This window comes from Manis pentadactyla, chromosome 5 (genome assembly GCF_030020395.1).
Source record: "Manis pentadactyla isolate mManPen7 chromosome 5, mManPen7.hap1, whole genome shotgun sequence".
NCBI lineage: Eukaryota > Metazoa > Chordata > Mammalia > Pholidota > Manidae > Manis > Manis pentadactyla.
This window is the reverse complement of record NC_080023.1, coordinates 32,662,635-32,680,740: the sequence shown is the minus strand read 5'-3', so window position 1 is coordinate 32,680,740 and position 18,106 is coordinate 32,662,635. Positions and strand designations below refer to the sequence as shown.

General features: G+C 37.1%; 1 protein-coding gene across 2 annotated transcripts in view; it reads left to right on the top strand.

Moving 5' to 3' along the window:
* The window catches only part of RFC1 (replication factor C subunit 1), a 103,893-nt gene that overhangs the window by 66,693 nt on the left and 19,094 nt on the right, over positions 1 to 18,106 (top strand). Inside the window, exons 7-14 of one of the 2 annotated variants that reach the window (XM_036908494.2) lie at positions 3,769 to 3,846; positions 4,980 to 5,067; positions 5,917 to 6,200; positions 8,550 to 8,657; positions 11,738 to 11,917; positions 13,115 to 13,219; positions 15,443 to 15,842; positions 17,467 to 17,579. In XM_036908494.2, coding sequence (XP_036764389.2) covers positions 3,769 to 3,846; positions 4,980 to 5,067; positions 5,917 to 6,200; positions 8,550 to 8,657; positions 11,738 to 11,917; positions 13,115 to 13,219; positions 15,443 to 15,842; positions 17,467 to 17,579 — 1,356 coding nt within the window. The remainder of the gene's footprint in view (positions 1 to 3,768; positions 3,847 to 4,979; positions 5,068 to 5,916; positions 6,201 to 8,549; positions 8,658 to 11,737; positions 11,918 to 13,114; positions 13,220 to 15,442; positions 15,843 to 17,466; positions 17,580 to 18,106) is intronic. The other variant, XM_057502157.1, reaches the window with a different exon arrangement.

Here is an 18,106-nt window from a genome sequence, read left to right as displayed (position 1 = left end):
ATGTAAGATAAGTTAAAATTTAATATATCAAAATCTAAGTTTATATAGAGGATAAATGATGGGAATAGGGGATAATTATTTATATAAAGATTTATTATTAGATTTCTTTGAGTAGAAGCCTCTTAAAGTATAGTTAAAATAATTTAATTTGGCCATACCTCTTTTCTTTTCACTATGGGCAGTCTTATCCACTCCTGAAATACTTCATCTGATGTCCATAAAATACCAAGCTTTCCTGATTTTCCTCTTCACTAGCCACTCTTCCTTAAATCTCCTTTGCTGGATCTATAAGTACTATGTATATGTGGGTGATCCCTAAATCTATCTCCAGTTCAGAGTGCTTTCTTGAGCAGTACACTTGTTACATTAATTCAACAAGTATTTATGGAGTACTTACTGAGTGTGTTGTACAGTTCTAGGTGTTAAGGATACTGCAGTTGAAAAAAAAAGTCAAGTCATCGTAAGTGCCTTGAAGAAAAGTAAAGGGATGATAGTTTTGGGGAGATCAGTGCGGTTATGAGTGTTCTATGTTAAGTAGAGGGATTAGGGTTTATGCCCTCTGAAGAAGTGACCTTGGGGCACAAAATGGAATGATACTTGGTGAGCCAGGGGGCTGCCTATATGGAGCAAGATTTCCTCTAAACAGAGAAAAGCAAGTACAAGCATCTGGAGATAGAAACGGAGTTTGACAAATTTGGAGAAATGACCTGGAGCAATCCTATAAATCATGACAAGTCGTTGGTACCTAACAAAAGGACTTGGGCTAATAAGGACTTTGGACTTTAGTCTCTGTGAGATGAGAAGCCATTGGGGTGTTGAGTAGAGAAGTGACCTGACTTGATGGATCTTAAAAGAAAATTTTTTTGGTGCTGTGAGGATAATAAACAATGGTGGGTCAAGAGCAAAATCGGATTAGTTTGGAGACTGTAGGATAGGTGAGAGATGTTGGCTTCTACCAGAGTGGTAATAGGAGGGAGAGTGAAAACTGGTCTTAATCTGTGTGCTTTGAAGGTGCAGTCTTCACGTTGTTGCTTGTAGACTGGATGTAAGGTATGAGGAAAAGAGAAGATTCAAAGATGACTCCATGTTTTTTGGCTTGAGCAACTAGAGGAATGGTGACATCATTTATTAAGATTGGAACATGGTACAGAGAAGTCAAGAATTCTGTTTTGGACATGTTAAGTTTGAGATGCCTAATAAGCTTCCAAATGGAGATGCAGAGTGGGTGGTTGGATGAAGGACTATGGAGCTTAGGGGAAAGTCTAAGCTGAAATGTATATTTGACAGTCATTAGCATTTGAACGGTTTTTAAAACCAGTGTAACTGGATGAGATTGTGGGTGGGACTGTAAACAAAAGAAGTCGCAGGATTGAGCTTTGGGGGCACTTCTGACATTTAGAGGTGACAAGATGATCTAGCAAAGGAGATTTAAGAAAGAGTGGCTAGTGAAGAGGAAAATCAGGAAAGCTTGGTATTTTACAGACATCAGATTAAGTATTTTAGGGAGGAGTGTTTATCTCTGTCAGAGGCTGTATGTAGCACATTGGTACCTGATGTTTTAGCCCCTTTCCTGTTTATTAGTTTGTCACTTTCTCATACTTGCTAAACTATATTAGAAACCCTTCTAATACACTCTGCCACACCCCATCATAGCTACATTTAACGTTTATTGTAATTGCTATTTAAGTGTATTCCTATATGTAGGTCCCAAACCCCACCCTCCAGGGCTATTTATGTCTTTACTAAACTGTTAACATCAGAATGCTCATTTTACTGCTTGGCATAGAAAAGCCTCTAGATAAATATTGTGAGAGAACAATGTTCCAGTCTTCTGGAATATATCTGATTTTTTACAATTTTACTAACTTGGCAGTTTATAGTTTTTGTTTTCAAAATCTTTTTCCATCCTATTTGATTATGCTGAATTACATAAACTACAAACAGGTATCCACATGACTCAGATAGTACAAAATGGCCAAGGTAAAATTGTGAAGTTATTTTTAGGGACCTGACTTCTCATCTGTCCCAAATACTGGAGGCTTACCCCATCCTTTCCAAACCAGGTGTGGTACTTTATATTACAGTCCCTTATTTACCCATTTCTATCACATTCTTTCAGAATCTTGTTTGGGTAATTTGATGAAGGACTTTTAAGGTGTTAATGGCTGATGATGTCTTTTCTAATTATCCCTCAAAGAGTTTCTTTTTTCTCCTCACTTTCATCTCTTTGTTTATTGAAATGTGTGTTCAGTGTCGTCAATGTTATATCTGCTGTGTTAAACATTGAATTAAAGTATAGGACTTTGGATCATATGATGTCATTATTACTAATAATGAATTTCTAATAGACGTGTTTACATTTCTTCTGTCTTCTAGAACATTTAGAATCCTCTTTACTAGAAGCATACTATGAAATTTTGGAAAAATGGTATAGTGTTCAGAAATCTTTGCGGGGCCACTGGAGGCTTAGAGTTTGAAGGATCTTTCTATGATGAAGACTTTTCATATTGTTTTTAGCAATTAGATGTGTCATTCAGTCATGGTAAAGAAATATTAGGCAGCAGAGTATGTATTTTTTTAATTAAGGTATCATTGATATACAATGTTATGAAGTTTTCACATGAACAACATTGTGATTTCAACATTCACCCGTATAATCATGTCCTCTCCCACCCATTGCAGTCACTGTCCATCAGGGTAGTGAGACACTATAGAGTCACTATTTGTATTGTCCATGCTGTACTGCCTTCCCTGTGACCTACCTATATTGTGATAGTGAATTATAGTGCCCCTTAATCCCCTTCTCCCTCTCTACCTCCACCCCAACCCCTCCCCTTTGGTAACCACTGGTCCCTTCCGTCAGTCTGTGCAGAGTATGTATTGATGTGCATCTGTCTGGCTTGCTTATAGTTCTGTGTAGCTTGAGTTAGTTCATTTTACAAACAAAAGGCTTGGTTATGTGCTCTTATCAGACTTATTCCAATTTCTAAGCCTTTTCTCTTGGATTGGGTGAATTTTTAGGTCACTTCCTTTGAATAATATAAGGCAGCTTTTGTTTGATATTACATTAAGCCATTTTATCAGGTAGCATAAAACCATTTAGTTTATAATGAGAGTGCTACACATTCTCTTCTGGAAGAGCTCCATTTTGCTGAAAGTGAAAATATTTGCAGACAACACTAGAGTGCCTGTGTGTTATATTAACATGTTAGGAAAACTTCTGATGTGGTGACTTAAATTTTCAAAAGTCTGAATAGATATATTTGAAGTAGTAATTGGAAATAAGAGTTTGATGATATAAGTGATAGTTACTTTTGTGTATTATCTTACTATTGTGTGCAAAGAAAATACATAATTTTATTGATTGCTTAGATTTACTTTTTTTGTGGCCTCCAGACTGTTACTTTTCTTTTAGGGTGGGATTCTGTTCAGAGCTCTTTCAATAGAGTTTAAAAAAATTTGAAATAAGAGATCTGTAAGTTGCATTGGGACCATTAAGAAAAAACTATAGACTTTGAATTTTGACTTTAAAAATGTGCTCAGTTTATCTATTATGCCTGCAAAACTAGAAATATATGTTCTGAAATCTAATTTGGCTTAATAAAACAAACCTGTGATACTTAGCTATTAATATTAAGGGAAGAAATGTCATAGTTGCTTTCTGGAAAGTGTTTTTCCAGTTTCTTCTACATATCATGGATCAAACAGTTAACAACTTTCATTTACAAAAAGAAAAAAAGCAGCTCATTGTGTTGACACTTTTTACAGTTGGAGAGACAACTGCACGAAGATGAAGAGTTTGCCAGAACATTAGCCATGTTGGATGAAGAACCCAAGACCAAAAAGGTGGCATTTTAACCCAGGCTGTTTGCACTCTGAATATACACTACAGATCAGTGTTCCCTTTCATACCTGTGTATTCTAGGCTCTGGAGATACAATCAGGAGTAGCTCTTCTAGAAGGAAGCTAAATTATTTTAATTTATAAAATATTTTTGGGAAAGCTTATTGAGAAACTTATTTTTCCCAAAGGAAGGTTGATAGAGCCAAAGCCCGCTAGAATCCTTCTCCATAAAATGAATTGCAACTTTTACATACTCTGTTACAAAGGGGTTCTTGTGTACCTGTTCAGAGAATAACCCTGATAAAGATCCCTATGAAACCTAAAGTTTGATAGCTAATATTAATTATTGTCTTTCTGGGAAGCACAATTTTGCTATTTCTAATTAGCTAACTTTAAGACATATATTAGGACAATCTCAAATAATGAGTATATTTTGGGCAATCTTTAAAAAGAGTCAAGATTTTTTTGAAGAGCTTGATCTTCAAAAATTAGCCTATTTCTATTGAGTCACTTTCTGCTAATATTGTCACTACCAAAATTTGACTATTTTAAAAGATTTTACAGCAGGCAGGGGTAAGACAATAGGGAGTGGTGGGGACTTTATCATTTGAAAAGTTTTACTCCCCCTAAAGACATTCAGATTATAATTATTTTAAAAAACACTGTGTCATGCACCCCAACATGTGGCCTATCTGTAAAATGGAGTTTTGAAGGAGCAGTGGAGAGAATGGATTTTTTTTTTTCTCTTTTGAGAAAGTTCTCTTATTTTCCTTTTGAGTTTTAGATTGTTAATTTAGTCTTTGGGTTTAGATTTTAGTTTTTAACTGCTTAATTCTAATAACTTGGGAATTGAGATGAAAGAAATAGAAATAAGGTTTCCTTTTCCAGACTTAAAAGTTGGGGACAACTGGGATAATTTTTTAGATATATTTTTTTATACACTTTATGCTTCATTTGCTGTAGAAGTTCTGTGGATGAAAAAATGAAAATTTATTGTATTACCCTGCTACATGGAAGGTGGCCCTTAATCTTAAAATTTAAAGTTGTCAAAATCAACTAAAGTTTTAATCTAATTAATGTATTTTGTGGTAATAGTTTTCCTATTTGTTACATTTGACACTTTTAAATTTTCTTAGGTTCGAAAGGACCCAGAAGAAAGAGAAACATTTTCATTGGTTCAAGCCAATTTAAGTAAAGCAGAAAAGCATAAATATCCATATAAAGGTAATACTAACAGAAAGAAGTGAACTGGAACATTTATCTTTATAGAAGAAAATTCATGGTAACTTTATTTAAACATTCTATTCAATAATTGCCTTGTATTGTTAGGCAGACATTATCTCATAGGAATATTAAAGCATGTTGTGCTAGGCACTTGGAAAGCTGTTTGCATATTAGATGGTACAGAGTGCCTCTCTGCTCTGTGATTGTTTTTAGAAATGTATTACAACTCTTGACTTCATGTTAATTTCCAAGTATAGTGTAATGTGGACTTCAATATATGAAGACAGTGAACTTCTGTTTCAAGCTCATAGAGTTGCCTCATTGTATCTACATCCTTGGAAGCTCTCCTGCTGATTGTGTATAGGTTTTGTTTTTTAGTGGACCTGATATCTAGTAGAGGTGGGCTTAATCCTATAAGTAAGTCTGTTCATATAGTACCTTTTTGTCTTGAAATCTCAGGATTTGGAGCTTTTAAAGACTATGTTATAAACACAGAATTTTTATGTGATATGTGCTAGTAAGTTTTCTCTTAGTAAATTTCAGATCATTGAAGTTTATCTGTAAAGTCATGTCCTTAGATGTACTTTACCATATCGTTTCAATTAATGAGTAATTTATATTTAAAGAGACATTGTTTGAACTGGTTATATACAAAGTAGTACTGTACAAATGTTTAATTTTTAAAATAAATGTTCATAAAAGATAACTAATATCTTAATGTAAATGTTAATAAATCACCCCATGACAGTGTGAGCTACTAAGATAATTCAGTTGAAACATAAAAAAATAACCTTGATATTGGGCATCATTTTCCAAAAACAACAATCATAATCTTTTCTTTCTTCCTAGTAAAAACAGAATTTTCAGATGAAAGAAAGAACTGTAGTCCTAAGAAGCAAACTAAATGTGAAAGTTCAAAAGTATCTCAGCAACATTCCAAGTCATTAGCTCACAAAATAGAAGAAACTTCTTCTCCAAAAGCCAGTTCCAAGCTAGCACTTATGAAAAAAAAAGAATCAAGTTCTCCTAAAGAAGCAGGGCCTATGACTTCAAAAAGAAAAGAAAATGTCATTGAATCAAAAGGACAGACAAAAACTCCTAAGAAAACCAAAAGTTCTCCAACTAAAAAAGAGGTAGAAATTTTCTACAAGTGTACCATTTGGGGGCTATGTGTTTGTCTGAGCTTGATGGTTTTCAAGTTTTATTTCTAACTTTGTAAATCATGTGTAATACTTTTAAGGTACCATCTTATTTAGCTGCTGTTGCATAATATAGGTTAACATAGCTAAATAGCCAATATCTGTTGAGTGTTAATTGTGTATCAGATATTTTGCTAATACATATGGTATCTCATGTAAGCTTCACAACAACCCTGTAAGATATTTAGTTTTGTTATTTAACTTATAAAGGTGAAGAAACAGACTTGAACTAAGTACCATTTTCCAAGGTCATCCAGCTAGGAAGAGGCAGAAGCAGCTTTGAACTCAGGTCCCCTGAGGCCCAAAACAGCAGTGTGACACGGTAGCTCTGAGGCTAGTTTCAGATCATAGCCCTGCCACTGAGTAGATGCATGACCTTGGTCTGGTTACTTCCCCCCACTCTCTGTTTTGGTTTCCTGGTATCTGAGTCAATATGTAAAATCATTTGAAACAGTGTATGATACATGGTAAGTGCTTATTAATTTTTGCTATTATTATTAAAATAATTAGTTTTTGGATTTGTCCTGAATGTACTCCTTTTTTGCTGTTTTATAACAGTGTTGAGATACTGAAATCATTTTCAAAGGAAAAAACAGTGAAATACTGCAGAATGGTTTTTAAAAGTGTTTTTTTTTTCATATATATGAGAGAACTCAATGGTTTCTTAGGCTTGACAATTTGGAGCCACCTTAGATTCATAACAAGAAACCATTATTCCTTTAATCCTTTTAAGAACTTAGAACCAAAAGCAGAATATTGTCTATTTTAACTGCTCATCACCATTATTTGTTAGTACAGAACAGTGAAATGGTGATGCTTTCTAGAGCATCACCATTCAGTCAGTGCTCATAAATATGCTTAAGGCAACAATTAATTTTTTGGTCTCAGATTTTTCTTCACTAAACACTTACCTGGTAGATGGATTTTTTTGTCAAGCACACTAAACATACTCAGTTTACAGAAGCTTGTCTATCTTTGTTAAAGGATCTTTAAATGATACTGTTACTCTTCATCTTATATTTCAAAGGTGGAATAGAAACGACTCAGGGAACTTTTACTTAAGCAGTTTTGGGAACATCAAAAGTCTAATAAGTTCAATCTCAGTCAAATAATTTTTATTTCATAAATGGGTATGCTTCAAAGTTATTTTATAAGTTGTTTACAATGCACGATCATTTTTTCATAGAGTTAATATTATAAATGAATAACTTTCCCATTTTGGTATTCTTTGGATTCTCTTGTGAAGCTTGTTAAAAATTTGGTTTCCCAAGGTATGTGGTCTGGGCAGGCATATTTAAATAAGCTCATCATCATTCGAGTACTCATCAGTATGTGAGAGCCACTGTTGAAAAGTAGGGTTAGGGTAGAGGACTAGCTAACTTAACCAAATTAGCTTATCTGTTTTATTGATTAAATAATTTATTTGTATAGAAGTTATATTTTGTCTACTCTCAAAGGGATTCGAGGTGGCTTACAAGTTAAAAAAAATGTAAAATAGGAAGTGGGCAAAACAACACAGGCTATTCTTAATAGTGGTTCTTAAATCAGAATCATCTAGGTTGTTTTTTCCTCCAAATACAGAAGCCCTACCTATACACCATATCTCTGAATCAGAAACTTGGAGTAAGTCCAGGGATATATAGTTTGAAAAATTTCCCCAGGATTTTCTGAGATAGACCCAAGGTAAGATTCCCTGAGAGAAATTGAATAGGAGACATTAAACCTAGAAGGGAGAGTGGTGGCATAGAGAATGTTTCTGCTTTTTGGAGTAAAGCTTGCCTTTTTGAGCCAGTGGTTTAATGAAGCCATTAATTTGCAGACGATAGTCTCAAATAGCCAGAAATTTGGGGCCATTTAGGTTGTTTTAAGGGTGTGCGAGGTCACAGTATAAACTCATAAGATACCTTCTTGTGTGATCAAATTTACTTGGGGAAAATTTTATTTTTACATTAAAATACACAAAGATCAATTATGGTATGGAATTTAAAATTCATATGAATTTTTGAAATGAAACAACTTTTTTCTTTGCTTGAGGCTAGCAACTTGGCTTATGCACCCAGTCTGCCCTGAGGTGTGTGCTTTTAGAGAGTGTCAAGGCTTGAGAAGGGCTGATGCAAGGATGATTGTTAAGTCAGACATATGAATTGGGGAATAGTTGTGTATCTAAAAATGTTACTTTCAGGACCAAACACAGAAGTGACTTAATGTTTATTTATTGATATGTATTTTTAATTTTACATGAATTTTGCATGGCTGTTCAATTTCTTTTCCCTCTCTCCAAAGTCTATAAGTCCTGAAGATTCTGAAAAGAGGCGCACTAATTATCAAGCTTATCGAAGCTACTTAAATCGAGAAGGTCCCAAAGCTCTGGGCTCCAAAGAAATACCAAAGGTAAGGAGTATTGAGAGGGCATGCCATTCTGTCAAAGCCTCTGGCCAGTGAGTCCATACATACATTATGTTTACAGCAGTGAAGAACTAGTAATTAGAAACTTAACAGAAAAGCCTTAGTCATCATCTTTATGATTTAAGGATTTTTATTTACATTATGAATCCTGCTCGATACCTAGGAAAATTTTCCTTTAAGTAATACATAGCCCTACAAGGGCTGATCTTTGAGGAATACGGCAGTCATAAGACTAATGCTCTGTGCTTTCATGGTACTTATGATCTGACTCAGGAGAGAGATATTAAGTAAACTATTATTGATTGTAATTGTGATGTGTGCCATAAAGGAAAAATCCAAGATGCTCTTGAGGAGTACACTGCAGGAACTGGTCCTGGGTGGGGTTGCAGAATAAGTGGCATTTAAATGGAGATTTGCAGAATGAAAGGGACTTACCAGGTGTGAAGGAGCTGTGATGGCTTGGTGAACTGGGCAGAGGGGCTGGGATGTGTGATAAACCCTGAGGGGTGAAGGATCTTGCATGGTATGTTTGAGGAACTAAAAGCAAAACAATGTAGCTGGAACACAGTGACCAAGAGGTGGGCGTGGCCGAAGAAGTAAAGTATGCCATGTTTTGCAGGGCCTGACGTTTAGGACTTTCGCCTAGAGAAGGAGTTGAAGTTGGGGAATAACATGAACAGATTTGCATTTCAAAAAAAAAAGCCACTCTGGCTGCTGAGTTATAGATGCACTATACTACACTGCAGATACAGGGAGATCCGTTTGGAGAGATGGTAAAAAAAAATTGCCTTGTCTAGGGTAGTGGCACAAAAGTGCTGAAAAGTGAAGTAGCTTCATGGAGAAGGTGTGATCAGTAGGACTTGGGGGTGGTTGAAAGTGGGAAATAAGAAAGCATGAGCATTAGGGGTGATTTCCGGTGGTGCAGCTGGGTAGGTGCTGATGCCGTTGGAGGTGGAGCAGGTGTGGGGTGGTGGCAATGAGTTCATCGTTAGCTATACTGTGCTGCAGACTAGATGTATGTGAGATACCCATGTGGGGGTGTTGAGTAAACAAGTAGATGTGCAGGACTGGAGCTCAGATGTCAAGATGGTGTATAAAAACTTGGGCATTACTGGCATGCAGATAATGTTTGAAAGAAATGATACCATCTGGCAAACTAATATAGAATGAGAAGAGAAGAGGGTTTTGAGCCTCACTTCTTCCTGAAGTAGAGGAGGGTGAAGCCCAAAAGGAGACTGAGAAGAAACAGGAACAAATGTAGGAGAGAAGTCTGATAAGGGTGGTGTTCCAAAAGCAGTGGGAAGAGGAATTTTTAAAAAATGGTTAAGAAAATTATGCATTTTTTTAGCAACATGAGTGGTCCTTAGTGACCTTAGTGAAAGCAGTTTCAGGTGGATGGTGATAGAGGCAGAGCCTGATGGAAGTGGGTTGAAGGGTGAATTGGAGGAAACAAAACAGAAGCAGCATAAGTAGATAATATTTTTGATAAGCTTGGTTGTGAAGGGAAGAGGAAAGAGAGGACTTCTAGCTACAGATGGAAGGTGGGATTTAGGGGGGACATATAATTTTAAGGTAGGATATGCTTACATCATGCTTCTGATGGGATCAATCTACCAGAAGGGACAGATTGAAGATATACCAGAAGAAGAAGAAAGTTAATCGAGCAGTAAGAGATTTTTGAGAAGATAAAAGGGAAGGGGATTCAGACCACAAGAAGAGATTAGTTCCCTTCAAAAGAGGGGAGATGAGCCACTTCAAGGGGCTAATGGGTTGTATAGGAGGCTAGAGGAAGATGCCAACCTTCCCTCCTGTATATGGTATAAGAAAGATGCCAAGGTGCCTCTGCTTAAGAGGACTTCAGGTAAAGTGGTGTCCTTGGGGATAGCCATGTTTTGGTGAAAGCGAGGCCGTGGAGAGAGTATTGGAGAAGAGGTTGAGGAGATGGGGTGGTTTGCTGGTCCTGCAGGAAGAGCTCTAGAGTGGAAGTGTTTGGTAGGGAGGCTAGAAGTGCTAAGATTGGGTGCATGAGAAGATATTCAGAGCCACAGTGATAGTTCAGGAGATGGTAGGCGATGGGGGTATAAGATAAGGGCTTGCATGTGGGGTTTTCCAGGGTTGTTTTGAATTTGTTGAGAAAAATGTAAGTACCTTAGAGTTCACAAAATCAATTCAATCCTAGAATGATGGGGCTTGAAGGGACCTTGAGATGTTGTTAATCACACCTTTTCTCTCCTAGCAGGTTCACAACCATTTTTTCCCTCCAAGAAAGATTCTTCATCTGGATAGTGAAGTGTTGAATTCTATTGAGGCAGTCTTTGAATTTTGTATGGTTTCTTTTTTTCAGGCCCATTTTCAATTTCTGTTGATTTCAGTTCTCTATTCAAAGAGTAGTAAATAACTTGGAATTGGTTACATAATTTTCATTTTGTTTGGTTGTATCATTTTGTTGAGCCATTTCAAAAATAAAGTCTACAGCCATGTAGTTCCAATTAAGATGAAATGTCTCCTCCATTCAGCTGTCTTTGGCCAGTGGCTTTTGTATTATTGAGTTGTCTTTCTAATTGAGAGATAATATGATTCTGCCTTTAAGTTACTTACAGGTTGTTAGTTTTGCTGACACAGGGTAAGCAGCTGGAGAGAAGGGCAGGAGCTCAAACTTGGGTAGCTTGTTCAGAATTGAAACTTTCCTTTTTAACAGTAGTGAGAAATTCTGGAGGAGGATTGCACCTGATTCTTTACTAAAAGTTATGCATGTTACATAGTGGTTTAAATATTTAAAAAAATAGAATAGTATGAATGTATAATTTTAATAAGTTTTGCTGTTTTGGAGTAATATTTTTCATTGCTGGTTTTATAAGTTTTTGAAATGTTAACTTACATAAGAATTTCTTAGTATTTAATTTCATGTTCTGCTTGTTTGTTCTAAATTTCCTGCAAATTTTTTCCCGCTGAGATTATTTATGATGTCAGATGAGAAAAATCAACTTCCTGCAATTTTGATGCCAAATATTTCTTTGGAAAGCTACCATGTAATTTCCTCTCTGCTTGAACATCTTGGATTTTAGGGAGCTGAAAATTGCTTGGAAGGCCTTATATTTGTAATCACAGGAGTGCTGGAGTCCATGGAACGAGATGAGGCCAAGTCTCTAATTGAGCGTTATGGGGGGAAAGTAACAGGAAATGTCAGCAAGAAAACTAACTACCTTGTCATGGGTCGTGATAGCGGACAGTCGAAGAGCGATAAGGTAGGTACTGCCATGCTCCCAGCACAGTGAACAGCCCGCTTGCCTTGGCAGGCGCTTGCTGTGGCCATTTGTTGTAGTGCTTTTTATACAGAGCAAAATGAAGGGGAAAAAAAGGAAAAGTAATTTCTTCCCTCCATTGTTTCGTCTCCACAGATGTGTTGTTGGCTTCAACCCCAGAATTTTGGTTTTCCAGTTGAAGGCACAGTTACAGTTTACTTTCTTAGTGTAGTATTCCAGTTTAAATCTTTTTTTGAAGATAAAAGCAAATGCAGTTTTGTTTTTCTTGTAGTCCTAAGTATTCCCATATTTGCCACTGTAGACTTCATATTAAGTTTTTTTATTGGAACCTCTTTTTCTTGATATGTCTGTTGGGTAGGATTGTGTTTAGCTCCAATAACAGAATACCCGGCTAACTGTGATTTTGATAAATCGCTGCTTATTTCCTTACCTAACAAGAATTCCAGAGGTAGACAGTTGCTGAGGAAGGTTGAGCAGCTCAGTAATGCAGTTAGGCTAGTTCTGTGCTCCACCTCTGTCGTCCCTACCATGTTAGCTTTGGTCATTGTGCATATTGCGTTGCATTGCAAGGTAGCTGCTGCTCTAGGCATTCATGTCCACATTCAAAACAGGAAAAATGGAGCAGCAAGATGTCATACTAGCTGTGAGTGGCCTAAGAATTTTCTTGGAAACACCTTTTGGAGAATAACTCTACTTAAGTGTCATTGGCCAGAGTGGTCACATGGCCATTCAGAGTTTATGAAGGAAGTGGGAGAGGGTGGTGACTTTTCTGATTCTTAGACCAATCATAATTCATCACTTGGCAGTGGACACATTTGAAATTCTGTTAGGAAGAAGGTGGGGAAAAATGTTTGCTAGATGAGTCAGTCCTGGGAGAAGGCATGAGGAGCTGGACTTTGGCCCACATGGCTTTGCCCTTTCTAGGGCAGAGGGGAAGGTAAAGCGATCCACAAAGATGGTAATGTGCCACTGCAGATGCCAACCCATTACTCCTAGGGGATGTGTCATTTTTCTTTTTAATGGCACTTTTTCATGCATATGGTTTAAAAAAGTATTCCAGTGTTATCTAATTTGCAACTGTGGTTTTCACCTACTAACAGACCCTAGGATCATATTTTTTTCTTTCCAGAAAGTAATGGTTTGGATGTGGTTTTAATGATTTGTATTTTTAATCAATAGGCAGCAGCCTTGGGGACAAAAATTACTGATGAAGATGGCTTGTTGAATCTGATTCGAACTATGCCAGGCAAGAAGTCCAAGTATGAAATAGCAGTTGAAGCTGAGGTTTGTATAAAATGAACTTGATTTACTTAGGTTGGTGTATTCAGCAACTTCCCTGTTTTACAGACATTTCTTGGGTGGCTACAGGTTTATTGGCTAAAAGATTAGCTTCCCCTTCTACCACAAACGAACCTACCATATTTCGTTTTGAGTAGGTGGGCTCTGCTTTGGGCTATCTTCTTTGGTGTATTTCTTTACGTTTCTCAAAGGAGTATGAGGAGAGAGGGAGAGGACGTGTATACCATATCTGTCTAGTAAACTTTCGGTATTTTTCATATTCTTGCAGTGCCTTTGCACAAAGGTTATTGTTTAAGTGTTCTTTAAAGGATATGGTGTAGATATCGGCATGATAAATTCATTTTCATTTAGAACTATATTAGGGCTTTTCAGTTGTGACAGAAACCCAGCACATACTAACTAGCAAAAAGGGACAAATATTGGCTCACATAGATATTGGAAAGATAGGAATGTAATTATCAATAAAAGTAATGATTAAAATGGAAAAAAAATATTGGCTCACATAACTAAACTGTGGGTAGGGTGGGTCTGGTGTAGGAACTACTGGATCTAGAGACTACAGTGCTTTTAGGACTCTTTCAGTGTCTGTGTGGTTCTCCTAGTGTTTGCCTATTCATTCCTGCTGTATATAGTCCCTGTATATATATGTGTCCTTTCCATCTGCGGGAGCCAGGGGTGTCAGCAGCCCGCGTTCATTGTCCTCAGCTTTGTCAACAAGTGGCAAGGTAGGCTTTACTTACTCCAGTTAGAAAATCTTGGGGAATGAATTTGGATCGGCCTTTCACCCAGTGTCCCTGACGTTAAGAACTTAACATAACTCTAGTGCAGTTATCAAAACCAGGAACGACATTGATGCATACCATTAACTAAAATTACATGTTATTTGAACTTCACATTTTTCCCCTAGTGTCCTTTTTCTGTTCTAGAATCTCATGTTACATTTAGGTATGTCGTCGTCTCAGTGTCCTCCCATCTCTATGACAGTTCCTTAGTATTTCCTTGCTGTCTCATGACCTTGACATTTTCAGTGAGTACTAGTCAGTTGTTTTGTAGAATGTCTATCAGTTTGGATTTGTTTGATGTTTTCTTATGATTAGATTGAGGTTGTTCATTTTTGGCAAGAATACCTTGAAGTGATAGTGTCCTTTTCAGTGCATCGTATCAGATGTGTGTGATATAGTATGTCTTATTATTGGTGACATTAACCTTGATTACTTTGTTAAGATGATTCCTAATCACTAATAAAGTGACTCTTTTTCCCTTTGTAATTGATAAATATCTTGGGAAAATACTTTAATACGGTGCTAAATATTTAGCCTGTTTCTACTCAAACATTTATCCACTAATTTTAGCGTCCACTCACTGGTAAAGAAGCACTAACTTTTTTTTTGAGATCTTATGCACACACCAAAATACTCACTTTTTAAAATGTGTGCCAGTGATTCTTAATGTGTTCAAGTGATTCTGCAGCTCACTGCTATCTAATTCCAGAACATATTCATCACCTGCAAAAGAAACTCTGTACACCTTAGCAGTTAGTCCTCACACCCACCCCCTGGCAGCCACTGCTCTACTTTCTGTCTCTATTTGCCTATTCTGGACATTTTATATAAAGAAACCATGCAATATGTGGCCATTTGCGTCTGACTTCTTTTACTTAGCATGATATTTTCAAGGTTCAGCTATGTTAGAGACTGTATTAGCACTTCACCCCCCTTTTTGGTGATTAATACTTCATTGGGTGTATATACCACAGTTTGTTTATTTTTCAGTTCATGGTCATTTTAAGTTGTTTTCATTTTTGGGCTATAATTACATATATATGTATATGTGTATGTGTGTCATAATGTCATTATGAACATTTGTGCATAGGTTTTTGTGGAGGCATTAACTTGGAACTAATTGAAAAGTGAAACAAAATTTCTTAATCCTTCACCTGTTTTTTCAAACTGGTTTTGGACTACTTTTAAAAACTAGTATGTTCTCATTTTTAAAAACAGCATTTGGGTGCTTTTTGGTGTCTTGCTAGTTTTCATAAAGTATGGAAGGTGGTGATTTCCACAAACATAAGGCTCCATGGGGAAAGACAGTCCCAGGTTGGGCAGCTCACTTGGATATTTCAGATTGCCCTGTAGAGTACACTTAGCAAGACAGAAATTCTGTATCACTCATCAGGTTTCTTTTTTCCTCACTTTTCCGATTTCTAAGATGAAGAAAGAAAAGTCCAAATTGGAAAGAACACCCCAAAAAAATGACCAAGGAAAAAGAAAAATTAGTCCTACTAAGAAGGAATCAGAATCTAAAAAGAACAGATTGACTCCCAAAAGGAACAGCTCTACAAAGTCCATAAAAAAGGACACAAATGTGATTTGCAGAGGCCTGGACTTCAAGGAGCAGGAGGCTGAGGAGACAAATGGTGACAGCTGGACTAGGAATTTTGCTGATGATGGCAGTGAAAACAAAGTGGAAAATTTGCTCTGGGTGGATAAATATAAGCCAACCTCGCTCAAGACCATAATTGGACAGCAAGGTGACCAGAGCTGTGCCAACAAACTCCTTCGCTGGCTCCAACACTGGCACAGGAGCCCATCTGAAGATAAGAAACGCGGTGATTTTATAGCTTCATTCATTTTTGTGTGTGTGTCTGTCACCATGTAATTGCTCAGTTGCACATATGTGAAAAAGTATAACATTTGATTCATCCGTCCCTCAGCAAGTGTTTATTCAGATGCTGCTTCTGAGCCCAGGTGTTCTACTAGACTCCAGAGGTGATGTTATGAACAAAACACAAACCCCTTAAGGGGCGCACAGTCAGTGGGGGATGCATATATGAGCCAGCAATAAAATGTGTGTGCTGAGTACTGTTATAGTGGTAAGACTAGGGTGCTGAGGGGATGTAGTAGGTGTGTGGTGAGGGATGAGGATGTATGCTCTCATCCCTGGAGGAAGGGTTGTCTAAATTGAGACTTGGAAGTTAGGTAGGAGTTAACTAGGTGAAGGGGGTGGTGGTGTTGGTCTGGGGAAATACATATACCAAGGTCTGAAGACGTAAGAGTGAGATTTGAGAGTGCCAAGGGGACTTGGGGAAAAGTGCAAATAAATAGCTGAGGACATCTAAGGAGTGGACAGCCTGAAAATCCTAGTAGCATGTTTGCTTTAGGTAGGCCTTTCAGGCCTGAGCTTCTCTAGTCTTTGTGCTTGTTGACCATGTATTTTTCATGGAAAATGAACAGTCACAATGTATACTTAATGTCCAAAGTATTACTGGAACTAGGTTTTGGATCACAAGTGTTAGTGTTTTCTTGAGCTTCAGCCACAGCCCTGGGGAATACTGCATGAGAAATAAGAAGGCAAAGTGTAGTGAGCATCGCGGTGAATTCCCACAGTGATGACTCGCTTAGCATCTAGGTGGTCATTAGACATTGGCCTACGATGCCAGTTTATTTATAACAATTAGATGATAACAATTGTAATGAAACACAGTTAATATAAGTTGACTCCTTTTCTCGTTCTAAAACCACCTAAAGTCTACCATAGAAGAGGTTATAAGTGCTTTTTGTCCTGGAGAAGTCTTTTTAAGCCTTCAGGTGAGCTATAGCCTCTTTTCTCATGCCCACAGTGGGTTTAGCCGTCTCTCCCTCATTCTTTGTTGTATGTGCTGAGTACCTTCTATGTGCCCGGCACCTGTATGATAAGGGGAGGAAGAATGCCTTAGAGTTGAGCTGTGCAAGATAGTTGCAGAAATATTTTCATACTTTTTTTTAAATCATGTAGCTGATTATGTTTGTTACTATTTATTGAGGCACGCCCAGCTCTGTGCTCAGCATGTTCTTCCTCAGAGATCAGTACCAGGCACAGTCCTGTTACTCTAATTTTGCAAAGGAGGCAAGAGGCACAGAGGGGTAAGTCACTTTTGCAGTTCTTCCTGCTGAGAAGTGATGGAGTTAGGGTCAGACCCAGGTATTCTCTCTCCATGACCTCTGCTATTGTAGGAAAGGAAACTCAAGAAATTTTTCCTCCAAATCAGTTTTAGTTTTTTATTTTGGGTGGAGCTGAGGTAGGGAGTAGAATTTCACTAAATGCTCCAGAGATTGTTGTTTATACCTTGTAGAAAATACTCTGCAAATTTAGAACTGAACTGTAGGACTGTTCTTGATGTTAAGTTTATGTACAATCATTCCTGAATTTCTATTAAGTAATACGGATTAACAGTTTGGAACTTTTTTTCCTAGCAGCAAAGTTTGGTAAATTCGCTGGCAAAGATGATGGCTCTAGTTTTAAGGCAGCGTTGCTCTCAGGCCCTCCAGGTGTTGGCAAAACCACCACAGCTTCTCTGGTTTGTCAGGTGGGTGTTCCATCCAAGTGTGGGTGGAAAGGTAACCTAGGCATGGGCATGTGTAAGAGATAAAGGTGCATGCATTGTGTGGGATATGTATTTTAACCTGTGTGTAGACAATTCTGTATACTTTTCATTCTTGAAAAAATATTGGTATTTATAATAATAAAAAATATTTACTTCTGTGCCAGGCTGTGTGCTAAGTAAGCCCTTCGGTGCATTATCTTACACATAATATAAATATGTCTTATAGTCCCTTAAATAGATGCAAATATTTTATATGCCTGATGTAAGAAGCTGATGTAAGACGCTTTCTATTTATTAAGTTGAAAAAACATGAAAAAACATATTTTTTTCCTTAGTCTCTACGATTGTGAACATGATTCTTTGCTCCATTTATTGTAATCATTAATTTTTTGGGGAATTGAATTAAAGCCTTTTTTAGTTCCTTATATTCAATATAATGATGCATTTTGGGAAATGAATCAGAGTAACTATTTTTTTATTTTTTAAACTTTGCTATCATTAATGTACAG